Genomic DNA, 27,738 nt, shown 5'->3' with positions numbered 1-27,738 from the left:
TGTCCCATTGGGCAGCCTCCTCCCCCTCTCACCCTTCCCCTCGCCCTGTAGTTTCTCCTTCATTTCACTTGTTCTCAAATGGCCCATCCCAGAGTCAGCCCTTCCTGACTAAGAGGACTCCTCGGGAGTAGGGAGCATGACTTATTTGTGTTTGTAACTAGCACAGTGCCTTCTACATAAGGTACACTCTGCAAATATTACTTGAACTAATGAAATTTATGTTCCGTATACTCAATTTCAGAACACAGGGATGCACGCAGAAACACTTCCATATAAAGTGGCTAAAATAAAACTTCTAGGGCTTGAAAAGGCAAACCTACTTATTCATTTATCAAATAACTATCTACTATATTTCAAGCACTGTTCTAAGCTCAAGGATTAAAATAGCGGATGTGAAATACCAGTTTTCCGAATTCAAGGTCTTAAAATCTCATAGAGGAAGACAGACAAACAAGATAGACAATAAGGAGATACAACATGAGATTTGCAACAGTCCTCAGTGTAAATAAGATAAAAATGTAGGATAACAGGATAGATAGCCCTTGGGTACCAACTATGACCATCTTTCTGCTTACGCAGAGTATTCCCTCATATCAAGGAAGAGAAGACTTCTACAGATTGTTCAGATTACCTCTGGACAAATATGAAAGGTACAGGGTTCTCGAAACTAAGCAGTGAAATCCCCATGGGTGGCAGGGCTGCTGGAGCAGCAAGGCCTCCAGATTGCTCCCTAGGACCCCCACCTCCTGGTACTCATACCCTTGTGTACTCCCCTCCTACACTGTACCAGGGCTGGTCTGTGTGACTAATAGCATCCAGCACAAGTGATGTTATCTCACTTTCAAGATTAGGTTATAAAAGACTGGGGCTTCCACGTTGGGCTCGTCTTCTGTTAGATCCCTCACTCTATGGGAAGCCAGCTGCCACGTCATGAAGACACAGGCAATCCATGGACGGGCATTCCAGAGTAAAATACTGAGGTGTCTGGCCAGTAGTGAGGAGCTGAAGCCTTCCAACAACCATGTGAATGAGCTTGCAAGTGGATCCTTTTCCAGCTGATCCTCAGATGACTACAGTCCAGCCAACAGCTTGGTTACAGCCTCACGAGAGATCCCGAGCCAGAACCATCCATCTATGCTGCTCCTGGATTCACAACCCTCACGAAACGGCGTGTAAAAGTTAATGTTTATATGTTTGTTGCTTGAAGGTGCAAAGTTTGGGGTAATTTGTTATGCAGCAATAGATAACTAATACAGCTGCCTTTCTAGGAGTTGAAATCTGAGCAGAGGCCTGAATACAGTCATGCATCGCTTAATACGGTCGTGTCAGTTAACGAGGCGCATACGTTCTGAGAAATGTGTTGTCGTGCAAACAGCACAGAGTGCACTTACAATACTACACACCTAGGCTACATGGTACTAATCTAAAGGGACCACCATCATATATGTGGTCCGTCTTTGACTGAAATATCATTATGCAGCGCATGACTATAAAAAGGAGCCAGTGATGAAGAGATCTCAGGGAAGAACGTTCTAGACAGACAGAATAGCAGGTAAAAAGGCTCTGAGAAAGGTGTGAGTTTGGGATGTCCCTGAAACAGCCAGAAGGCCCATGTGGCTGGAATCTTGTTGGTGAAGTAAAACAAAGGTAAGGGAAGAGTTAAAATTTCCTCCCAAGAGAGAAGGGAAATAACATTACCTAATTCATATTGCACAACGAATAATTTGTAAACTATTGGGGTACTATGGGGGAGGTAAGGGTGGAAGCAGGAAAACCAGGTGGAAGCCTACTGCAATTAGTCCAGTCAACAGATGACAGTAAATCAGACTAGGATATTAGAAATAGAAATATTATAGATGGGCAAAATTCAGGACATGTATTTTGAAGGTAGAGTCAAGGCAACTACATAAAAAACTTATCCATGTAGCCTCCACCATGCCAATAGGTTCTGCTTTTTGAGTGACCTGGATTACACTGGAACAGACTTAGACGGAGGGGAAACTAGATATGACCTACTGAAACGTAACTCAAAAGTCAAGAAATAATTTTAGGTGTGGTGGTGAAAAATTGTAACCTCGGGGCCAGCCTCGTGGTGCAGTGGTTAAGTTCGCACGTTCTTCTTCTCAGCGGCCCAGGGTTCACCGGTTCGGATCCCAGGTGTGGATATGGCAACGCTTGGCAAGCCACGCTGTGGCAGGTGTCCCACATATAAACTAGAGGAAGATGGGCACCAATGTTAGCTCAGGGCCAGTCTTCCTCAACAAAACGAGGAGGATTGGCAGTAGTTAGCTCAGGGCTAATCTTCCTCAAAAAAAATAAATAAATAAATACAATAAAATAAGAAAAATTGTAACCTCTTATAGTTAATACGCTATGGGGCCTGGAAAGAAAGATTTTTCCCTTTATAGAATAATTAAGCAGTCAAGAGAAATGTTCTTTTTGGTGTCTGTTCTGACTGGTGCTAACAAGACTGTTAAAAAAAAGTGTTCAAGCAATCAACCAGCAAACTGAAAAACAAAAAATAAGTAATAAAACAGAGATGAGGAAGACCAAAAAGAAAACCAGATTTTCTTTCCAGAGCAACATACTTCCAAAGGAACAAAGTTAACGACAAGAAGTACTTTAAGTTAGAGAACAAATACTTTCCCTGGTTACTGGCCCACTATTCACTGGTTTCAGAGAGCATTAGAACCTCACTCATTAGAGCTGAACAAGAATCTACATGTCCCTGTTCTGGAAATTTTCTGAGCAGGTATTGTTCACAAAAAGTACAGAAATGAACTTGTCAAAAATACCCTGCCTCTTCTTACTGCTGCTTCTCTTGTACACACAAAAAGCATGTCGGGATGACTCACAGGAAATATCCATTTCCAAATTGAGGCCATATTTTTCTATCTAGGGACCAGCCCTCGGCTTCCCTTTTTCAGTAGAAAATTCTGATATTCTCAAACGGAGACATGAAGAATCAAGCTTTAAAAAGTAAAAGTATATATAAATTGCTATTAGGATTATCTTACTAAAGAAGGCCAATATAATAACTGACCAGCCATACACACACATATATACAATCATACATATATACACAATCTCACGTTAAATGGATGGAATTAATAAATGTGCAACTTGAAGAGTAAGGGTGTTTTAAAGAAATGCTTAAAATCAGATAAGTTCTTAAAAAGACGAAAGAAAGTCAGAAAGACAGACTGACAAAAAGGGCATCTGACCATGAATTTTCCAGTTTTTTCCCAAGCCCTTGAGTATAAACATACAGAGTTGCCATAGTAGGCGCTAGAACCTTCAAGTAAACACTACTGGCATAATTCTTTTCCTTTTCTTTGCACAAAAGAATCCCAGCACAACAAAATTTTTTAAAAAGCAAGGGACTACGTGTCCACAGGAAGTCTACAGAAACTTTCAAATGACCAAACTGATCCATAGATCCACGTTCTCAATTGTTCTAGTTCCTTTATTACCCACATAAATTAGTGTATAAAAGCAAATCCTCTGTTTGATCATATCTGCTTTTGCTGCTAAAATCGGCGTATTAAATGTTAAAATACTTCGGTGGAGAAGTTTTCAGTCTACATCGCTGCAAGAGCAGAGACACAAAGATCCAAGAGAAAAGCCTTCAGCTTTAAAGGCTCCTCCATTTACACTTTTTCTTGATGCCAGCAGCTGCATAATCAAATTTACATCCTCCAAGAAAGCCTGTGGAGAGTAGGTGCTTCAGGAAAAGTTTGTTGAATAAAAAAAACACATTTGCTTATTGCCTTTTGTTTAAAATTTATGCTAAGTGCTTCATTATAAACTCATACCCTTTGCCAAGAAAACACAACTATGACTAAAATTATGTTATTTAGTCTTTTCATAAGTCTACAGCAAATCGCTGTAAAATAATTCTTCAAACAAAAGAAACCGCCTTCTTTTACCTCACACTGTACCAATTTTGAAATTGACTATGGTAGATGGGGTCATCATTCCAAATTCTTCACCCCTCACTGTTGTGATTATACACCCACAGCCTGCCATTGACCCTGTAGTGCTTAATGCTATGGGCAGAGTATTCCTCCGCACCCCAATCCGTTAATGTTGGGAATGACCCTGTGACTTGCTTGGCCAACAGAATGCGGACAAAATGACAGCGAGCCAGTTCCAAGAGAAGGCTTTAAGGGGCATCGCCATGTTGACACTTGCCCTCTTGTGCTCCAGTGATCCACCCTGAGAAGAACACCCCCAGGCAGATGAAATCCTTTCAGTGCTGGTCAGAGTCTGCCTGACACTGACCAAAAACCTGTTGTCTATGCCTGGGTCCAGACAAGTCAGGCCCAGCCAAGTCCAAGCCATGATGGCCAAACCACAACCAAATTGCAGACCGATGAACAGGAATATGTTTGTTATTGTAAGCCACTGAGATTCTGGAATTGTTACAAAACAAAAACTAATATATTGATGCTCAAGTCTCTTTCTACTCATGTAAGGTTAGTCACATCAAACCACGCCTTCTTGATTTATCTATCCTAAACTAACAATAGTTTTCTTTGGCTATCTTTTATTTCAGAGAACAGAATTAGAAATCTTTGTAACACAGGAACTTGTTATGAAAAAGTTGTCACAGAAAGACATTCATTTTATAACTAAAGTCTGATTTCCAGAAATAAACTATAGTATACTGAATAAACTGTATTTTAAGAAACCCAAGTTATAATTTTGTAACCTCCGGTGTTTCTACAACTTAAGCAGCAGTTGCCTAAGTGAACTGGAAAAGTACAGCGCTGCCCTAAATATCTGATCCACTCTAGAACCCCTTGTCTGGTTCTTTGAACAGTTTCCGAACAGCTTCCCTTCAAACACTCATTGGTGTGAACTAGTGTTGGGAGGAGGAGCCAGTATGAATTAGTAAAAATCTTGAATTAAAGGAGTTCAGTGAGTGCAATTTTATTACTTTTGAAAACGGATACGTGGAGAGTCTGCCTGAATCACTAGATGGAAATCATCTGTTAATTCTTTGGCTAGAAGGATATCTTTCCTTTTTATGTTCCTAAGTGATTTAGAAATCTGTTCTTTTAAAAAGCGGGATAGATTTTTGTTTACACAAATATTTTACTATTTTTTTCTATCATAATTTGCATGAAGACAAATTGTAGCCTAATAAAAGTTCAATTATCACAAGCTATAAAAGTAATATTAATGAGATTTTCACGGATCAACTCTAAGAACATCATTGCTCTTTTTGCCATTTATATACAATAAAGCAAAACTATACTGTGAAAATTTACTGTGTATTAATAAATTGCTGAGCATAAGTCACTACAAGTAATTATTATTTTCATTATTGTTCACTTAAGCAAGTATCTTAGAATATAAAAATCACAAAATTGTAGTTGAGAAAGAATCTTAAGGACAGTTCAACCACCCACCCGATATTTCAGTTAATCCATAACATTCCTCCTGTATGCTGAGATAGTCATATTCTGGACGCTTCCATTGGGAGGCAATGTTCCCAAACCAGAGGGAGTGTGAATACATTTCAGGAAATTAATTTAGCAAAAGGCAGTAACTGAGCTTGTTATAATTTCTACTTTTTAAATAAATTACTTTAAAAATGACCCTTTTGCACAATACAAATGGAAAAAGAATGTACCAAATGAACATGAATGAGGGTGAATAGAGACCAGATAGGCCGGCTCATATCTGGGCAGTTCCTTGGGTAGCTTATCCTTGGCTGAACAATGATACCAATGCTTGTATTCTGAACATCAGGTTTTAGTTGCTTTCATCGTACTGGTAATAGTCCAGTGCATACAGACAGGATATTAAATCAACACTAGCAGAGAGGCAATAATAAGACAATTCTGCCAATGCACCAAAATAGTCTTAAGTTGCATTATCTTACTCAAAATCGTCATCAAACACATCAAGAAGTTGCTAGTCCTTAAAAAAAAAAAGTCAAATGAACTAGAACATTCATAGCAGCAGAAATTGACATCATCCAAACATCCATCAACAGTGGAATGGATAAACTGTGACAGACTTACACATGGGCATACTAATAGAAATGAACTATCTATGTAACATGTATCAGCTTGGATGAAATGTTCAGCAAAAGAAGCCAGATGCAAGAGTATACACTGTTTGATTTCATTTATGTAAAGTACAAAAACAGGCAAAATTAATCCATAGTGATTACCCTTGGGGGGGGAGCAAATGCGGAAAGGGGCTCAAGGAAACTTCTGGGGGGCTGGTATTGTTGTGTATTTCAATCAGGTTGCTGCTTACACAAATGTGTTTGTGAAAATTCATCAAGCTGTATGCTTAGAATTTGTGCACTTTTATGTACATATGTTATAATTCATAGTTCAATCTAAAACGTCAAAGAAAAAGGTAAAGGTTAGATTTGACTGGGCTACTCACATGCCCAATGTTTTACTTGTGAAGTATTCGATTCTTACCTTGTCAAATGTAAGAACTCAATCTATCAGATCTAAAAGTAACTTTGTCCCATTTTAAAGCTAAAAGATAGAATTAATTTTAGACTCATTTTAATATACATCTCTGCCAAAATCAAACACAATGTTATTTTAAAAATGTTAAAAATTGTTTGCTTACACAAATAATTCAGAGAAAATTAAACAGGCAGTATCACCCAAAATGAGAAAAAAATTAAAAAGTCTTTATATATCATGAATATTGGTTTTATCATCTTTAAAATTACCTTTATTTATATAATTGTTGATGATACACGGAGCTAAATTTTCTTTTACATAAAATCACTTCTGTATTATGTACCATGGAAAAATAAGGAAAAACAAATTCCTACAGGATGAGATCCTACGTTATAATGAAGAGGTTTTGAGAATTAGAAGAAAAGTCAGGCAACACTTTAGTAATGGAGAAAAAATATGGTGAGCACTGTGGATATCCACTGACAAATTCCAGACCTGCCACCAACAAGCTGCGTGAGCTCTGTCAGGTCAGTGCTGTCCAGTGAAACACACTGTGAGCCACCATGGTAATTTTTAAATGTCTAGCAGCTGCATTTTAAAAAGTAGAAAGTCTATGTGCACTGTCATATGTCACTAACATCTAACGTGACACAACAGTTAAATGAAACGTAGGGCCACCAAAACAATAAAGCTGTGTTTAACAGAAAAATATTTCACAATGTTTTAGTTTTAACTCTTCAATTTAGTTAAAATTTGAAGTTCAGTTCCTCAGTCACAGTAGCTGCATTGTAAGTGTTTTTGCCACAAAAGACCTCTGGCTACCACACTGGACAGCACAGTTGTCAAGTCATTCAATCTCTCTGAGGCTCACTTTCTTCACGGATAAACTAAAGAAGTTATTAGGAACTCCCAGTGGCAATTTCTGCCACTGAAGCCCACATGCCCCATTCAACATGTATCATTCACCAGGAAGGAATGCAGCCCAGTAATGAGGAATCATGACTTCAAAGTTGGAAATCTGGATGTTTACATAAAATAACTCTTTTTCTATGTACACAACTACCGTGAAATTTTTCAGAGCCTGTGTGGTCAAATCAAAACATGTTCATATGCTGCTGTTTGCAACCTGGCTTCTACAAGCTTTCTCTCCTACTCTCCCAGTCTATGATTTAGTTAGGAGTGATCTAACTATTACATCTGGAAGCTAAAAAACACAGCTAGAGAATCAGTTGAGGTGTGAGCTTCAAAGCCCCTGTGTGAAGTCAAGGTGAAGCTACGACGCCATCAGGAGGAGACAGCCCGTGGTGCAAGTTAGCAGGATCCCAGTGTGAGCTGAAGCCCTATCCACATCCCAGCATGCAGAGGAGCCTGAAACAGAATCATCCTGAGCTAAGGGACAGCCCACCCCCTAATTTTGCATCAGGACAATGTACCAGATGTAGATGGAATGGGGGATGAGGCCAAATTCACCACAGTGACTGTCACCCTCACTGCCCAGGGACCCAATCCCTACGGAGCCTGCTGAGAGTCTCCAGGGCACATGAGACCTGAAAAGGAACCAGGCAAGAGTGCCCCTGATGGTGGACAGCTGCAGAAGCGAAGCAGGAAGTAACAGCTTGGGCAGCCATCGCGCCTCCCGTGGACACAGAGATGGGAAGAGGTGGGGGGTGACAGGGCGACTCCAAGGAGATCAGTTCTCAAGTCCAGGTGAGTCACCATCAGGGAATATGTCTAACTGTTTGACAGAATCTGAAAAGGAGGGAGCTCCCTCCGAGGAGGCAAAGTCAGACACACTGTTTCGTGAATACTGTTAAAACTTCATCTTAGTTCCAGGGCGAGGTAGCCTGGGAAGCTGAGGATTAGCAAGAGCTGTGAGTTAGGCTTCAAGCAATTGGAGCATTCACCTCAAGTGTGTCACTGTCTCGCTGTGTGACTTCTGTTTCCCCAAATCTAAAAGGGTAATAATATAGCTATTGCTTTATTCTACATCATAGGGCTGCTTTCAGGATATCATGAATATAAAGCAATTTGAAAAGTATAAATTCTTCATGCAATTGCAAGGCATTCTTTATTATTTACTAAGCAATTACTCATGGATTCCAGGAATGCAATTTATTAAATGCCATTTAAGCATCTAATCAGGATTCTTCTTAGGTTTGAGGCGGCCGGCATGGGTCAGGGCTTTAGGGGAACAGCAGTGAGCAGTGACTACCTCATTACAAACTCAGCCACTTTCTAGAGGGTGCATGGAGTGGGACCAGGGGAGGTCAAATTCCAAGATGGACTTGAAAGGCCCTCAGAAGGAGGAAGTTGCCCTGGAGCAATAGTCTTCACCTTTTTCAGGTCACTGACGCTTTCAGTCTCTGATAAAAGCTACGGCTCCTGTCTTGGAAAAAGGCAAAACTGACATATATTTTCAGAAAGTTCATAGATCCCAAATTGAAAATGTCACCCTTAAGGAAGAGAAAGTCACAGACAAGACACACAGTGTGGTCTTAGGAATGAGCTGTTGCCGGGCAGGAGGCAGCTTTGAGAACAGCTGGAGGTCTACAATAAAAACAAAGCAATCTTTCTGCAAAGGTTCAGCCTTTACTCAAAGTATTGCTACTGTGGGACCCTCAGATGAAGACTTCTTGGGGTCTACATAAGGGGTCTCACATGCACTCACAAATACCATCATTCTAGCTAACTGGGTTAGTAGCTCCTGCTTCCTTGGACAGTTTCAAGAGAAGACAGCATCCTCTAGTTTAATCCATATGGATCCTAACCAACCCAGGCAGCAACAGGTATATGAGAAAAACACAGTATGCAACGTCTAAGTCTCCCTAAGAACCGCACTGTGCCTATTAGCACTACATTGTAGAACACGTATGGCATTTTTCCCATTTGGGTTTTTGGGGCAGAGAACAGGGCCACATGTCACAAGGGACTTAACGGTTTTCATGTGAATATCACCAAGGGAGAAGTCCACAGCAACCTAGAGTAACAGGGAATATCATGGCAGCAATCTGGCACCCACACGGAGAGCAGTGCAGCTGGAAGACAGTCACTGAGTCTACAGAAATTAAGCAGCAAGTTCTCACTGACAAGCACAGAACTCTCCTTGATTCTTGAACGGAATATGGTCTCAAATATACTTTGACAAAATACTCTCTATCCACTTCCCAATCCAATCTCTGACAGAAATATGCTTAAGAAAGTACAATGGAAGTCAAATAGAAAATAGAAATATTTATCTCATATATTTCTAATTACAAAAATTTGTTTATAAGAAGGAGGTCATACTATGAATTTGGAATGACAATTGTTAGAAAACATTTAATGACTTTTTCATAACATGCCCTTATGCTCTATTTTTTATTTTAGTAATATCACAAAAGAAAACTCATACATTGCAATATTTTAAACTTGACTTTCAAAGTAGGGATGAGTAAGCTGAACTTACCAGTCATGCGATTAATGCTCTTTCTTTAAATCAAAGATATTTATCTAAGACCAGTATAACTCTACAAAAAAAAACCTATCTTCTGATTATCAAATAACAAGATCATTACCAAGGACTGCAGTCTATAAAGTCGGAAGGAACACTCAGAAGCAAGTGAAAATGTTCTATGTACAAACACACTACACTGCATTCCTATCTACTTGCCAAATAGTCACTTGTGGGGGTGGGAAATTTTCACATATTGTCAATGGATTTTGAAACTCCCCAAGGACACGATGCTTTCCACTTTGGGATTTCCCTTGACAGCCGACTGATTGGGTTTATGCTTCGGAGTTACCTGGAACCCTCTTTGAATTTTAATTCTTCCAGGTCAGATGCCACTTCTTGCTAATATACTTCAAACTAAATGGTAAATTGCATTTTAAATGTAGTAAAATATTTTTACAAAAGTATTATGTTGGATAATCCAAGAAAATAATTTAGAACGGTGCCTGGTATATAGCAAGTATGCTAACAATGAGAATAATGACATTCTCACCTTGTGGTAGGCAGCCACCAAGATGGCCCCAATGATCCCCAGCTTCTGTTATGCATGCCCTCGACAAACCCCTTTTCTTGAGCACAGGCTGAACTTAGCCATTTGATTCTAATGAACAGAATATGGCAGAGGTCGTGGGATATCACTTTCAAGATCAGGCTATAAAATACTTTCACTTTCATCGTGGGTTCTTGCACGCTCTCTAGCTCCCTCTTGGATCTCTTGGTCTGAGGAAGCCAGCTATCATGTTGTAAATTCCATGCTGGAGCTGTGGAAAGTCCTATGGAAAGGCCCAGATGAGTGAGATTGGAAGCAGATCTTGTAGGACCTGCCAACAATCACATTAGTGAATTTCGAAGCAGATCCTTCAATTCCAGTCAAATTTTGAGATGTCTAGAATCCTGATCAGCAGCTTGACTGCAACATCCTGAGAGAGCTTGAGAGAATCACCTAGCTGAGCCCAGATTCCTTTCCTGCTGAAACGGGGAAATAATATATGTTGTTCTAAGCCAATTCAGTTCGGGGATATTTTGCTATGCAACAGGATAACAGACAGATTTGGAAGTGGGGTGCTGCAGTAACAAAAAATCTAAAAGGCGGGAGCGACTCTGGAACTGCATAGTGGGCCTTAAGAAGAGTAAAACTGCCAAGTGCCTTGAATACTTTGTTCACAGAATTTTGGACTTTGAAGGGATTGCTAGTAAAGGCATGCATGAAAGTGAGGAAAATTCTGTTGGAAACTGGAAATTATGTAGGGCAGAAGGTTTAACAATACCCGCACTTATGTATAGTTACATGACCTGCAGTCACGTGCAGTTACACGAGAAGTAAAAAATGTACGGAATGAACTGGGTGATTCAGCAAAGGAGATTTTCCAACAGAGTGTTGAAGGTGCTACCTGGTTTCTTCTTGCTGTATATAGCGAACTGTGAGGAGATAAACTGACAGAAGGACTACTAAACCAAAAGGAGGCAGACTTGATGGTTTTGAAAATTCTCAGCCTTTCTAGACAGCAAACAATGCTAAAATTAAGAAACAGCTTTCAAGCAAAAATCAATTTCAGGGAACTGTCAGAAGAAAACCATGGTCTAAAGCTGAGACTGAAGGCGCGGCTTCTGAACTCCTTGGTAAGACCTTGGAGATGTGGTGTCTCAGAGTACTACTCAGTCAGATCATAGGATCTTCTAAAAGTTTAGGGATGTGACTCACAGATCCTCTCAATAGGACTTGCGGAAGTTAAAGGGCACCGTCTCTCCCTTATCTCAGCAGAAGCCCAAGGTAGAGAAGGATTTTTCTCCAAGAAATATGTGGGTGTGGTTTTTGTCCAATAGAGTGAGCCCCAACAAGTTTCAGAGGAGATCCACAAAAGTTTCGAGAGGATTTCACTAGCAGGAACACTGTCAATTTGGACTGAAAGGGACTGAGATGGTACTAAATGAAAAAAGGCCATAGATTTCAAAAATTCTACTGGCAAAAAGCAGGCTGAGAAAACCCAGCTGCAAACACATGCTCCTTTTCATGACAAAGGAAGGGTGACTCAGAGAATAGAACAAATAGCCCAAAAGGTAGAATAAAGAGCTGTGGAGAATTATTCCTACACCTGGAGACCTCATCAAGAAGCATGTGTCTAGATGGATTTCAGAACTGCTATGGACCAGTGTCTCCTACATACCGTGTATTTTCCACTTTTTGAACAAGAATATTTAGGCATCTTATACCTGTACCACTGTTGTACGTTGGCTGTGTTGAGGTCAGGTATCTTGACTCTTTAGTTTCATAGATCTACAGATGAAAGAGAGCTGTATGTGAGAAGCTGTACTTGAGGAATTACACTCTAGGAGCTTCACCAACACCCAGATCAAACGTGGATGACTCCTGGATTTTGAGCTGATGCTCACCTACACAGTCAAGAGGATTTATTTTTCACCATCTCATAAAAGTGATGTCTGACATCTGTTCAATTTAACATATTTTATATCATCAAACCTTTAAAAAGGATATAAAGTCTTTTCAAAAACTCTCTCTTGGGCCAGCCCTGGTGGCCTAGTGGTTAAGTTCAGCACATTCTGCTTTGGCAGCCTGGCTTCAGTTCCCGGGCACAGACCTACACTGCTCTGTTAGCGGCCATAGTACTGGCAGTCCACATACTAAAAAAAAATAGAGGAATACTGGCATGGATGTTACCTCAGGGTGAATCTTCCTCAGCAAAAAAAAAAACACAATAAACAAAAAAAAACCCTCCCTCTAAATGTTTGTTAATAGGTTGAGATGAACATGAACTATAGATTTATAATAATGAATCTCACTAATGTAAAACAATAAATTGTTCTACACTAAACAAACGAATCAAGTACTTAACAGCTGCCCAATTTTAATCTATGTTTAGAATATTTATTTTATAGCATCATAGCTATTGTCGAGAGCATACAAGCAATGTTAAAGCACTCTTAAATATCCTGATTTACAGATTTTTTTGTTGTTTGTAACAAAATTCCACTTAAAGAGGGGCTTAAATGAGATGGGAAATGGGAAATGGGATGTTTGACTCTCCTAAAATGATTATATATTTTTCTTAAATTCACTTACTCTCAAAGAAAGGAAATGGTGTCATTCAAATGGTCTGTAATGCCTTATCCTTCAGAACGACAGCACATCTTTTACTTTTCTATTCGCTATCTATCCTATTGTGACATTTTAAATATGAAAAATAGTTAGAGCAATATTTTTTTAAATGTCATACTGTTATTAAGAGCAATCTATTTCGTGCCCATGTCCCTCCAGGCTGTGAGCCTATTCAGTGAGGCTCCCTAGCAAAGGGCAACCACTGGCATGTCCTCTGGATAAGCACTCACAGGCCAGTGAAAACAAAGAACACAAATCTGACATTCAGAAATACACAACATTGTTTAAAAATAGCAACGCCCATTTCTGCTCAGAGAAGCCGGTGCTGCTGGCCTCTAGAGACGGCGAGCGCAGGGGCGGGATGCTGCGCTGCCCTGGAAGTCCGGAGGTGCAAGCTCCGTGCTCAGCTTGAGACACATGGTGAGTGATTCATCCACTTCAGGATTGTTCTCTTAGCTGTAAAATTTAGTGTCTGTATCAGATATGAGCAGTTAATGTGTTCCGAAACTTTGGACATGCAGGTACTCCAAACACAAGTTCTTCCTTTACGCATGCAAAATCTGTACAGGGACCATGGGCTACCAAATACTCGCGTTTTCCCCTAAAATAAACTTCCCAAAAGGAAACTTTAACTACTATCTTGTAAATAAAAATCTGACTTACATGGCATTAATGGATGGTAACTGCAAAATTTAAATGCAACAAAACAAGAAACAACTATTAAAACTCTAGCTGTTAGGCTGTTGGCTGCCTGAAGTCTGCTCTCTTTGAGAAAAACAAATGAGCAACTATATCTAGGAAAGAGATTCTGGCATTAAACTGAGAGTCCCTCCTTGACTTGTCAAGAAAACACTGAAAGGGAATGCAAAAGGGTGTTAAGTTTTTTATTACGTGATTCAATGCTATTTTATGCAGCATGTGGATACGACCTAAAACCAACTGCATTGTCAACCAAAATCACCTTCTGGAACAGCAGCAAATGTCCTACACTCCAAAAATGCTACAGCAAAAAATACTCACACCTGTTACTTCTGTTTCTAAATTTTATCTTGAATCCTCATACGACCCACCTAACCTACTTTTTCAAAACCATTAATATCGTCATGAGAGACGCTAAAATAATTTTGAGGGCAATGGAGTACAATGGAAAGAACACGGGCTGGGATGGCACATCAGGGTTCTAAGCCCAGTTTCATTAGATTTGGCCTTGACCCTGCAAGTTCAGTAACCCCTCTGAGCCTCAGATCGCTCATCCACATTCAAGTGCTGGTGTCCCCGTTAGCTGAGAAAATGCACGTCACGTGCCTCATGCCACACCTGCACACAGTAGATGCTCAAGAAATGTTATGTATTTAAAATAATTCAATTCCTTCAAATAAATTCTCAAAATTCCATTGAACGAAATTCACTTCACATACCAGTGGCTTGAAAGAAAAACACAGTTTGCCATTTTTCTTTTATAATAAAGTTACATTATATATAACTTTCACTTCCAAACAAAGCTACAAAAACCCACAAACCACTGACTGACGAAAGCCGCAAAACCATTCTGTCCGCAAAACCATTCTGTCCTCGATGATAAAAGGAGAACACTCAGTTGTCAAAATGAAAAATAGTAACTCTTCTTTGCTACCACATAAAGCGCTTTCAGATCTTTTCTTCCCTAAAAAGGGTCAACAGGGTAGAAAAGACAGTGAGAGGGTCTTAAATCAAATACAAGTTTCAGCCAAGTTAGGCACACAGCTCACATTTGGGCCACAACTAATCCCACTATTACCTACTTGATGTGGTAAATTGTGGGCAAGACAAAAAGGAGCCCGATGGCCCAATGCTAATCCAGTCACAGTAGTCCTGTCACCTAATAAATGCAGCTGTACTGTGCTCCAGGATTCGTGCTAGGCACTTCAGATGTGTTAGTTCTAATCTACACAAGCATGCAAGACAGATATTGTTATCCCCAATTACAAATGAAGAAGCCCAAGTTCAGAGGTCACTTGCCCACTCTACATAGCTCTTCTGGTACACACGAGAGTTGCATTCAAACCATACCTGATGCCAAACCTACTCTCCCTTCGCTATTCCCTGTTTCTTTCCTTTTAGGGCATAAAGATGTGAGGCAGAAGCTTTCTCCAAGCTTTGAGAAGTCATAAACTGATATTAGTCCCCTCTTCTCTCTCTTGCTTCTTCTGGCTTCTGTCAAATCCTTTGCATTTGGGTCCACAGCAGCTTCAGTCATCATTTCCCCAACTCAACTCACTCATTCCTTAGGGCATTCACACCTGGCCCTGTGGCCCAGCCCTACAAAAAGTGGCCTTGGTAAGGCAGGAGAGAATTTGAAAATGTCAAGGTAAGGCTTCCAAGCTACCTGGGAGCTAAAAGCTCACTGATAATGAACAATTTCCTCACGGTCAACCAATATTGCCACGTTGCAATTTACAAGGATGACTGAGGCAGACACACCGTGCGGAATCATATATATTTGCGTAAATCGGATACAGTTAACAGATTGCTTCATTAAGTCAGATTTTCAAAAATTATCTAGAAAATTATCTAAAATTATTTTTTATTCAGGGAATGAATTTTAAGGCAGGGTTTTACATACAAATTTACATACAAATTTTACATACAAATTTTCATACAAATAAAAACTACTGAACTTAAAGAGAATTTATTTCTGTTCCATTTTTTAAATGAAACAGAATAAAAACAGCTATTTGATAAACATCTCCTTTTAACTGCAAGATGTACTTCAGTGAAGATGTCCATTTAATAGATGGATCTAATTGACGTTTCTAAGTCCTCACTTTGCACTTGGAAATGCCTGTCCCTAATGCATACTACCCGCACTTGTGGGGCTGAACTACGGAGGTCTGCAAACACTCTGCTGTACATGGGGGTCCCCAAGAGTCCGAAACGCAAGACACTCGTCTGAGCACTGTACACCAGCTAACACTCCTGATCCTCGTGACAACTTATTATGAGCACTATTATCCTGATTATTACATATGATGAAAAGGAGTCACAGAGAAGTTAAGCAACTTGCCCAGGACCACACAGCTGGTAAAAAAAAAAATAGCAAGAAATCAAATCCAAGTGCTCTGACCCCTCAGCCTGTATCCACTACACTTCACTGCGCACCATATCATAGAGGCACATTTACAGGCAGATTAAAATATCACAGAGGTATAGATCTACCATAGAGCACCCACTTTATATCAAGAACTGGAGAAGAAAGAATAAAAAAAAGCCTGGCCCTGAACCGAAGAACTTTTGTTTTTAAACAAAGCAAATTTAGGGTAGGTTGAAAACAAAGAAGAATCCAGTTCACAATATGCTGTGTTCATGCCCAGGCTAGCCAGCCATCCTGTGTGCAAGGGACACACGATGCAAAGGCACAACTAACTTAGATAACAATGCTGCCCTTAGAAGCATCAAACTTGTTTATTCTGCATAGTTGTAATACACTGCTCTGGAACAGGAGCATAGGAAACACGATAGAAACCTTTTCTTGAAGGTTCCTGGTCATCACTGGGAAGACCAAGGGCAGGGCTGCAATAATGCAATCCGGTGTTTCAGGAACGAGGGGCTCTTTGCCTCTACTTTTTTTAAACTTCAAAAAGTCCTCTCTCCCTCCCAGGTCTTATTACACATGGTCACTGCCTCTCTAGTCATCACCTGCCTCCTCACCTGATGTGAAGCAAGGAGAGTTAATCAGCAACCATACTAAGTTCTAAATTTAAATTGTCAGCGAAGGCCCTCGTCCGGGTTAAAGTACTTGGATTTCAGCCACTTTACCCATTTTCTTTGATGTTCATTTAGGTACAACAAAAGGAGGTGCCTGGCTCTAAAACCAAATTCCACCAACTGCAACACTGTACCCATGACAAACCTGAGACGAGAAAGAGATGAAGCATTTTCCCTCAAACAGGGACTGCGATGATAGTAACAGCTAATCTTTAATTAGCAGCACCTACTATGTGCTAGGTGTGTGCTAGGAGCTTTATAGATATTATTGTATCGCACAATACCTCTATGAAATAGGTCATTCTGATCTCCATTTTATAAATAAGAAAAATGAGGCCCCAGTTCACACAAAAAGTTGCAGGGCTAGAATTTGAATCACATGCTCTGGTTAAAAAAAAAAAAAACCTCAATGTCTTTGCTGCCAAGGAGGTAAAGTGAATGTGTGAAGTGGCTCAGTTTTATGATTATAAAGCTGTGCTTCTCAGCCTTGGCTGCACACTGGAGTACCTGGGGAGACTGCCAGGTGCGTTCCACCCCCACAGACTGTGATTTAATTGGTCTGGGAGCCGCCCAGGTGATTCTAATGGGCAGTCAAAGCTGAGAACCAGTATGTACAGACACAGAAAATGGTGCACGGCCTCCTGAAAGCAGTTTTTTAAAAAATGTAAAGGTTGATTAAACACTGTGCTGTTCAAAGGCTGTAACTACTGTCTCTGCCGCCAGTATGTAACCTCTGCCCCACTCCTCAGAATAATTAAGGTACAGTATGAGTGGGACACAGCCAGCCCTGGTGGTCTAGTGGTTAGGCCCCAGTTCGTTTCCTGGTCAGGGAACCACACCAAACATCTGTTGGGTGTCATCCTGTGGTGACTGCATGTTGCTGTGATGCTGGAAGTTACACACCAAGTTATTTCAAATACCAGCAGGGTCACCCATGGTGGAGAGGTTTCAGCGCAGCTTCCAGACTCAGATAGACTAGGAAGAAGGACCTGGCGAAAAAACTGGCCATGAAAACCCTGTGAATAGCAGCAGAGCACTGTCTGATACAGGACCGGAAGGTGAGAGGATGGCACCAAAGACCAGGCAGGGTTCCGCTCTGCTGTACACAGGGACGCTAGGAGTCAGAATCAACCAGATGGCACTGACAACAACAAATGGGTGGGAGACAAATAAACAGGTAAACAGGCTGGCAGACATAGAAATTTGTTTTTAGTGGAGGGGAGGTTGCCTAGTCTTGGAACTTCCCCATGTCACCCACCGACCACCATCTCCTATTTACGGAACAGTTGTACTGCAAAATGCACTTAGAGTTAAACATTACCTACTTTCAAAATACTCTCTGGAGTACAACCCTTTCTTAAACTGAAGATGACCTAAATAGGTTCACTTAACAAACGTACACCTTCAGATTATAGGGCCAAACTACTTAAACATTTCAAGAGTCATATTTTTTAAAGAAGGCAACTCATAATTTACTCTGATCTTAATCCAAGCCGGGTCAAGAGATCTCACGTAACTAAACAAGTCTTAACAATGGAGTCTAATGCCCTAAAAACAAATCTATGCAGGTGGTACATGGCACTGCTGAGCAAAATGTCATTTGTCATTGGAAAGGGGAAGCAAAAGCTGCATACCATCAGAAAGTCTTCATTAAATAGCCTGCAGATGTGAAATCCAAAATAAACGCTACAGAAGTCAATCGTGAACCCACCAAAAAGAAGAAGAAACTGTAGCCTGCTTGGGACATAACTTCATGCATAATCACACTGTAATTATTGCAGCAACACAACTCAAGAGGAAATGGCAAAAGAGTATATCAAGAAACGGACTTTACGTGCCACTCATTCAAACTACCTAGAATATTTTTTCATCTCCTGCTGCAAAGCAGATGTGGTTTTTTTTCCCCTCCCCAAAGCCCCAGTACATGGCTGTACATCCCAGCTCTAGGTCCTTCTAGTTCTTCTATGTGAGCTGCCACCACAGCATGGCAGCTGACAGATGGGTGGGGAGGTTCTGTGACTAGGAAATGAACCAGGACCACTGAAGCAATGAGTGCACAACTTTAACCACTAGGCCATCAGGGCTGGCTTACTTGGGTATTTTAACGGTCTCCTATTACCATTTACCACCATTCTCCCCCACTACCACCACCAAGAGAAGGTAAATAAAAGGAGAACAAAAACCTAGATTGATTTTTCCAAATGGCATACTGCAAATAAAGGCCATGACTCAGAAATCAGGGCCTCAGTCAATGAGTTCCAGCACTGGCAGTTGAGTCAACTGTGTTATTCAGGCAAAACATTTTGTCATTACTTTGGTTTTTTTCAAAAAGCAGAAACAGAAAAGTGAAGCCTGAGAAAGCGGACAAAAGTGTTTGGGATTAATAGTCTCAAAGTTCAGGCTAAGTTTGTTTGTTGATTGAGTAACTCATATGAGTGCCAGGCACTGTGCAGGGCTGAGGATATATTGGTGAACGTGACAGCGCCTGCTCTCATGGGTCTCCTTAACTGAGAGACCGAGGCACCAGCCTCATAGAACCCACCATCCACACCTCTTCCAGCCATGGGTGTGAAAATGCAGTCGTGCCACTCTACAGTTAGACGGCAAGTTTTCCCTTTGGTCTAAAGGCACTGAACTTCACAGGGAAACTTGCTGGTACCTTCTAAGTAAGTAAATATCCATACTTGCATGCCAACAATAATTCAGGAGTAAATTTCAACAAGTTTAAAGAAAAAAGTTTTAAACCTAAGATGGTATCAAAACAAGTTTTCCCTTTAAACCAAGCCCAGCTCGCATATTTTCACTGCCTGTGGCTATGCAGCTTCAGGAAGCTAAAAATACTCCCCGTACTAAGTTGGGAAGAGCAAAGAAGCAGCAGCAATCAGCCGTACGTCATTTTCTCTCACTTAAAAAAATTCTTTTACTAGAAAACACTCAAAATAGCTGAAGCAACGAAAAGGCATCTGTTTTATATTTGTATACACATACACAGACAGAAACATCCATCCAGCTTGTATCTTCCTAGTAACATGAAATAAGTATATTTGCATTATCAGCAAAGACCGTCAACATTTCACTACTCACACCTTTTTGCTATTATTCTTTTGGTTGGAGAGAGGGCTGCATAAGTGAAAACTAGCCAGGAGTACAAGTAAAAGCTTTCAAAAAATATGTATAGCATGACTATGCTCTTAACAAGACCACATGGTGCTTACTTTGCAGTCATGCATCATTTATGTTTCTGAAATTTACATTAAAGGAGATTCAAAAATAGAAGGAGAGGAGCTTTAAGTCTTTCTAAAGGTCTTGCTCAAGTTGTGTTTGCTGTGTCTGGCAAAGTGAAAAACACAGTTTTGTCCTCTTGGACTTCTCAGGGCTAATTGTAAAACACACACACCCCTCTACCTCGGTGAAAAAAACTAAAAGTTACTCAGGAAGACGAATAAACCCTTTTTTTTTTTTTTCCAAAATATACCTGCAGGATGGTAAACAGCAGTGGTGTGGATTTCTCCAACATCTCTAAACTCATCCCATTAAGTCAACAGAAACTAGCAGGTCTACGTTCCACGCGACTGGGCCATTAGTTTGGGCTGCTGGATCATGGCTTAATTTCCCTTGAAAAAACAGCCCAGTTTAAGAAATCTCTGCCAAACTCCCCATTTCTTAGGCTACTGACAAAGTCAACTGAAAAGCAAATACCTAGAAACCAGGAAACCATGTCCCTCCGGGATGGGCTGGCAGGAGCGGAGGGAGGGCTCCCGGTTTGCCTGCCCGGACTGCAGCTGGGCCTTTGACAAGCGCTGGGGTAAAGGGCCCCGTACGCACCCGGCCGGCCGACGCCCCGCGGGCCCAGGGGCTGCTGCCACCACTTTCAAACGTAACCTCCGGAGGAAGCGGGAAAATGGGGATGTCATGGCCCCATCATCTCCCAGACACTCCGGAGGCCCGGCGGCCCGGCTCTGATGTCCCTGAAGGTCAGAGGTGGCACCCGCAGCGCCAAGGGCTCACCGAAGCCACTTTTCCAGATGCGCGGGAGGCGCGGGGCAAAGTCAGCCGCTGGCCGCGCACGTCCCGTTAACCGTACCTTGTAACTGGGCGGAAAGGGACTCCTGGTGCTGCTGGTACTTGAGCGCCACCGCCTCGGCTTTCCGCAGCTGCGTCTGCAACTCGTAGTAGAGCATCGCGCCGTAGAGGAAGCCGACCACCACGGTGAGCAGCAGCAGCGTCTGGAAGATCCGCTTCTGCTTTCGGGAGCACATCCCGTTTCCCATAGTCCTGCCTGGCCCCCGCGCCGCGGCCGCCCCGCCGCCGTCCCGTCCCCGCTCGGTCCCCCGCTCGGCCCGGGAGAGCGCTCAGCAGCGGCCGCCGCAGGAGGGGGCCGGACGCAGCATGAGCAGGAGGCTCGAGACACAAAAGCGGGGCCGGAGGGGAGGTGACGCCCGCTCAGCCCCCGCGCGACGCGGGGCGCGCGGCCATCCACGCCGCCGGGGCAGCCGCCGCCGCCAAACTTTTGCGAGACTGGCTCTCCGCGGGTGCCCGGGCCCCGGAGGGGGCCCTCCGCATACTTCTGAGCGGGCTGTCCGCGCGCCGGGCCCCGCACGCCGCCTGCCTTTTCCCTCCTCCCCACTTTTTGGCCCGGCTGTCCCCGGAGTCCCGCCCCGCCAGCTCCCCGCCCCCTCGCGGCGGCTCCCACTGCGCGACTTTGTTGCCACCAAAAGGAGGGGGTGCGCGCCCAACAAAGAGACCCGGGCTCCAGGCGGCCCCTCAGCGCGCGGCCCGGGGTGGGTGGATGGGTGGGGGCCGGCCGCCCCGGCCGGGTTTGGGGGACAGCGGACCGGTGTCACTGATGAGGCTCCCGAGCCTCAGCAGCCGCCGCCGCCTCCCACCCAACTTACGTGTCACCCACGGCCCCGCTATTCTGGTCAACGGGATTCCGGGAGGAAGTCCCACTCGGGCTCCCCGCTCATTGGGCCCGTCCGAGCCGCCGCTCCCTCCCTTCGGGGAGGCACTGCCGGGCTTGATTGGACGTCTGCGTTGTCCGTCCGGACCCGGGCCGCGCCTTCCCTCCCCCCGCGGGCGCCGGCTGGGGGTTCCGTGGCCGCGCGACCGCCTGGTGCCCGGGGCGCCCACGTGGAGTGCGGGTGGTGGGGAGAGGCGGCGGAGCGAGGGCCGGGGAGGTTGGAGTGCACTGGGGACGTGTCCCGGCTTGCAGCTGGGCGAGGTACTGTGCGCACGTGTGTGTGGGTTTGTGTTCTAGCACTCGGAGCGCACGTGGGGAGAGCACTACAGTGTTATACGTGGGAGAGGATGTATGGGAACAACCGTGTACACTCCACCGAGTACCCTTTCTTTCCCTCCCCATCCATGGGCAGATGCTGCGGACACACGGGATAGCTACATCGTGGGCGCAGTCTTCGCAGTAGAACCAGAGATGCCTTGCCCGCTGAGTCTTGCCCCATCCAGCGTACTAGGGTGGATGCGTGTGTGCCCCCAGATGGCGGGACGCGAGTCAGGACTCGAGCATGCTAGCACGCTAGACTTACTGCTCAACTGCCCGCGTGGGTTGGGGAAATCAGTTTGCCTTTGGCAGAGGGGAAAGAAATGATCTCATATTTTTCCCCTGGCTGCTAAGAGAATAATTTAAAAAGAAGTCTTACAGGCTGAAATGAGCATGCATTCATTTTGTCATACGTATTGTTTCATTGGTCGCAAAAGTACGTCAGTTACATTGCTAAATTACATTTTAAAGGCCAGCAAAGATTCCCTATGTAAAAACAAGTAAACCAACGTAATATCCACAAACGTCTTCAAAGAAAATCTGTAGTGCTTTTGTTCTTTCTGTGTACTTGAGGGGGGAAAATTGAGGTTATGCATAAATCATCATTTTATTTCTGCCCTTGACCTGAATTCTCAGAAAGTAAATTTAATTTCTCAGATGCCTCAGTAGTGTGGAATTTATTACATACTCCATAATTTTAATGATATAGTAACTGGATTTTAGTCATCACTATCACTAATGGCCAGTGAGTGCTCAAAATGAGGGTAGAGCTGTTTAGCCAAGTACAAACAAGGCAGTCCCTGATGCAGATTTTTTTTTTTAAGGAAGATTAGCTCTGAGCTAACATCCATGCCCATCTTCCTCTACTTTATATGTGGGACACCTACCACAGCATGGCGTGCCAAGTGGTGCCATGTCGGCACCCCGGATCCAAACCAGCAAACCCAACCCCCGAAGTGGAACATGGAAACTTAACCCCTGCACCGAAGGGCCAGCCCTTGATGCAGAATTTTTTCAAGTGGACTCTGAAATTAAAGGATGCTAAAAACCATAAAGTAAGTTGAATTTACAGCCTGTGACATTTATACTGCGGTGAAAACTAAGTGTGCCTGGCATGTGCTTTTCCCTAATAAATAATAATTTACATTATATTGCTCAAAATGCTTTCATTTACGGATACACTGTCTCACTCATCACAGCCAGGCTAAGTATTAGGCTTACATTTTAGTAAATAAAGACACCAAATCTTGTCAAAGTGACTATGATAGCTCTGGGACCGTCTGGGTCATGCACAAATTTAGGAGCTCAGCAGAATTATAATCCACGTCAGAATTCTCCCCTTTCCATCTCTTTTTCTTATAGAAGCCAGGTTCTCATTCTTTTTAAACAAGTTCTATTTAACAAATTGTATCTGGTCCATTAAATGAGAACCAAGTTTAAAAACCAAAAGATCTAAAGAAGTTTTAGAGTTTTGTTCTGTCATGTTAATACTATATAGCCTGACGTTATTGAACCTACTTCTGTTTAAATTTCCCTCTTTCTGTCTGACTCTTAGAAATTGAGACTGGATAATTCCTGAAACCTTACTAGAATTCCTCATAACTAAAAATTTTTACCATTGTCAGTGTACAGTTTGCTAAATAAACTCTTCCTCCAAAAAAACTACCATAACTGCTCTGGAGGAAATGAAGGTTTACAGCAACAATTGTTCCTGCCCCACACTTGAATAAAAAGTTATCCTAGCCACAAAAGAAAAAGAAATTGTACCAAGGGTTGGAAAATTATTGCTCATATCTTACACAGTATGCAGTATTTAGTTGTATTTCAGAATCTTTGGGAAATTCATATGCTTCCAGAATACATGATTACTCATTTTCAACCTCTGCTTCTTTCCGATCTGATTGCAGACTCCGAAGGTATTCTTTGCCTAAAGCTGCCGGCTGACTGCAGAATAATAATAAATACAGGCCATAAAATACAACTCAATATTTTAGTCATAAAATTTGAAGGAGAACAAAAATTATTACCTGAACTTATCTATTATTTCAAATTCAAGAAGGGTATGTAGAAGTACATAAAATCACTAATGGCAGTGTCTTTATAATATTACTTTCCCAAGGTGAAGTATGCTGCCAGTTTCTTGAAAATATCAGTACAGAGCTTTTGAAAGGCCAACACTGGGAAAGCTATCCGGGGCCTATAAACTGAATTTGCCTAACATTGCCTTTGGGTAGAGCTTGTGATAGATGAGCTATTTATGCTGGTCTTGCTAGGTCTGTTGTAAGTTTATTTTATTTTTGTTTCTTTATCACTTTGAAAATACTATTAGACAATTATATTCCTATATGCCATATATTTAACTCGATATAATTTAAAAATTGTAAGTCGTGAGGAATTTCACCAATTTAATATTTTATTTCTAAGGCAGGAAGAAATTAACTTAAAGAGATTCAAGGTCTTACATTTGAGAAGGGCTAAGGTAACATTTGGGACCTTAGTATTCTCTCCAGTTTCAGTAAATTTGTCATTTCAGTAAGATTTGTTCCTTTTCAAAATAGAGGACGGCAAGAAAAATACAGTTGAGGGATACAGCTGATGTATTATTTGTAAAAATAGATAATTTTAAATTAATAATGTTCAAGATGCTAGAGTAAATAATTTCCATTGTCTGTGAAATTTTTCATTTAAATCTCGTTGAATTGAATTGAATTGAATCTCGTTGAAACTAATTGAATCCAGTATTTTTTAATTTGCAAGAGAAATCAACACTTAAGAAAAGATAATGAATGTTAAATAAAATTTTTTAAAAATTTCTAACTGTGTGTGGTGATGGATGTTAAGTAGACATTTTGTGGTGATCATTTCCCAATAAATAGGTAACATATCAAATCATTATGTTATCTGCCTGAAACTAATATAGTGTTAAATGTCAATTATATTCAATAAAAAACAAATAAAATTTTAAATGGTGTTTCAGTATTCATAAACCACAGTTTTAATTTTTTCATGTGGAAATTGCTAAAATCAGCTTTCCTTTTTCCTCTAGGAAACTTTACTCATTATCTCTGTTTTTTTTTTGCCACTTCACCATTTGCTGTCACTTAATTAACACACACTCTTGGCTGCTTGCCACCTATACCTAACCTGTTTGGAGGGGTAAAGAAACCTACCTTCAAGGTATTCTGTCTTTTTGAAGGTTCTGTGAGAGATATCTTGAAACTCCTTTTTCACAAAATTTTGCTAATTACCTGGCGATAATTGTTAAGAGATTAACAAAGTAAGAATTAGCTGAATGCACAACAAAGCGATGGAAGCTCGCTCAGTTTGTCTTGCTTTGGTCTGTCTCTAAACTGCCAACTTGATCATTTTGAACTATTCAGAGTTAAAGGAGAGTAAAGGGGAAAATAGATGACTACCCATTATTTGTAAAATGCTTTTCAATAAGAGAAACCTCACCGTCAGCACCACCAATAAATATCTTTTGGACATAGACTACATTGATAATGGAAGAAATGATCTAGAAGGCCCTACTTGCTATAAGATGTGTAGCTAAACTAAAGACACAGGAACTATCATTTCAAATTCTTTAACAACCTTCTAAAGCAGGACCATCTAGCATACCCTAAACTCTTCCAAATTCTAAGGTGGGACAAGAAATTATTTTGAATTTGTTGCTTAATGTTTGTAATAGCTAGCATGTTTAGTTTCCTAGGAATGTTAGAATGAATAGAAAGGGACCATATATGAGACTCAGAAGTGAAGTGAGCTTCCCAAATCTTCCGTTGGCTCCTTCAGGCAGCTTTTCACTAGCTCGCTCCCTTCAGTAACTCAGAGACTTCAGGTAAGCAGAGACCAAGGAAAAGATCAGCGGCCAATGAAACATGACGTTTTTAATGTTTCCCCCCAAACATATAGTTTATTGGATTCCTTTGTATAAAAGACATTCTTGGTTTATCCACAACCATTTTAAAGAGTTAGTATTATAATTTTAATATGTTATATGATAGGTATTTATAGTAACTTCTTAATTACCATGAAACATGGCTGGTCATGTTTATGGTATATCCAATGCTAAACCCTGGGTCAGAAGTTCAACATTCAATTTCAGAACTATTCTTAAGGGGAATCATAATCTGCTTCATAAACATTCTTTATGCTCTGGTTTCCAGGAACATTTTGAGTCAAAACAAAGGGACTATCAATGTGTTTACTTAGAAATAAAGTAGGGCAAACTTTCAAATAAAAAATAATAAGAATCAAGTTGCCTCAGCATTAAGTCCTGCTCAGATTAAAATTGTGAAATAGAAACATTTGTCTTGGGTTACTCTGCTCTTTCTCATTCTATTCTCTAATTCAACTCTTCAACTCCTGGCATCCAACATCCTAGTTATCCCCTTTGGTTTCCCAGAATCCTCATCTATGACTATGCCTGTCACACCCCACCACCCACTCACATAGACACACACGAGACTTTCCTACTTGAAGACAAAGTACATTAATCTAAAATCATCCTTCCTGAAAATGCCTGTTACCGTCCTTTCCTTTTCTTCAAGTAACCACTTAGTTAAAGGAAAGCAAATTGGATATATTAATTAATAGGAAGATATTAAAGCATGCATTATTAATTTATTATTCCTCTCAAGAATTTTGTGGGAAAATATGTTAAATCAAAAGACTGACCTCTAATGACATAATCTTAGACAGCCTGGTAAGTAAATGAGTAATAACTGTGGATAGAAGCATTTGACTTTTTGCCAATTAGTTCCTGATTCTCCTGCCCAGTTTAAAAGGGTTAGAAACATTTAAAAGGTGACTCAAGATGCCTGCTGCCAGGGTACAAATCCCACTTAAGTCATGAACTATCTCTAAGGTCAAGAGTAAGTCAGTAACTGTTTGAACCATTAATTCTCTCATCTATGAAATGGAAGGGGTAATCTTGTCTGCCCTGACTAGCTCCGAGACAGTTGCTTCAGAGAGAATAAGCCCACAGGATTCAAGGGAGAAGCAAAATGCAGACTTCATTTAAGTAAAGTTGAACGTCATAGCAGTGTTTGTTGTCATTCACCTAAATTTGTACATTTCTGGAAAACTATAGTTGATTTTTTAAAAGATCAGCTTCAGCTACCTAATTTAAAATAATTTTCCAATCATTTTTATCAATTGAGCTTCTTTCCTTTCATGGTTGTGAAGGGGTAAATTATGACTTTAAAAGAAAGGAATTTTCTTGTAATACACTTATTCAAGCCAGATTTCTAATTCCTGGGTTATAATTATGGACTAATGTTTTCATTATGCTTTAAATCTCAACAATTTTTTGTCAGTAGTTACTGTGTGCAAGGCCCAACGCAGGGAGGGAAGTGGAAGGCAGGGGATGTGATGATGAATGAACCACGGACCCTCTCTGCGAAGAGCCTGCAGATTTGGTACTTATTTGTTTAAAGGCAAAATTGAAGCTCTGGTTGGAAACTAAATTTCTCAAGGAGAAAGCAGAGTGAGGAAAGAAGAAGCTTCATGATGCAATCAAGATATTTCTAGAAAAGGAGGCCTCTTAGACAAGGCAATTGGGACAAGCTAATCAGTAGAGCCAGTAAAAGCTGGGAAAACGGAAGTGATACATAGACACTTTGAAACATGTAAATGTACTTTCCTTTAATTCTCTTTTGATGTG

General features: G+C 41.3%; 1 protein-coding gene across 7 annotated transcripts in view; it reads right to left on the bottom strand.

The window, feature by feature from the left end:
- Positions 1-21,676, bottom strand: part of GOLIM4 (golgi integral membrane protein 4) — a 73,841-nt gene extending 52,165 nt beyond the window's left edge. For 2 of the 7 annotated variants that reach the window (XM_046658252.1, XM_046658253.1), the window contains exon 1: positions 20,877-21,670. In XM_046658252.1, the coding sequence (XP_046514208.1) occupies positions 20,877-21,063 (187 nt within the window). In that variant the 5' untranslated portion in view covers positions 21,064-21,670. Of the gene's footprint in view, positions 1-20,876 lie in introns of all 7 variants that reach the window. The other 5 variants (XM_046658255.1, XM_046658254.1, XM_046658251.1 and 2 more) reach the window with 5 other exon arrangements.
- Between the last annotated feature and the right edge of the window lie 6,062 nt (positions 21,677-27,738).

The sequence above is a fragment of the Equus quagga genome, chromosome 4 (assembly GCF_021613505.1).
Source record: "Equus quagga isolate Etosha38 chromosome 4, UCLA_HA_Equagga_1.0, whole genome shotgun sequence".
Taxonomy (NCBI): Eukaryota; Metazoa; Chordata; class Mammalia; order Perissodactyla; family Equidae; genus Equus; species Equus quagga.
Note: the sequence above shows the minus strand (reverse complement) of the source record. Positions and strands in the feature narration are given on the sequence as shown.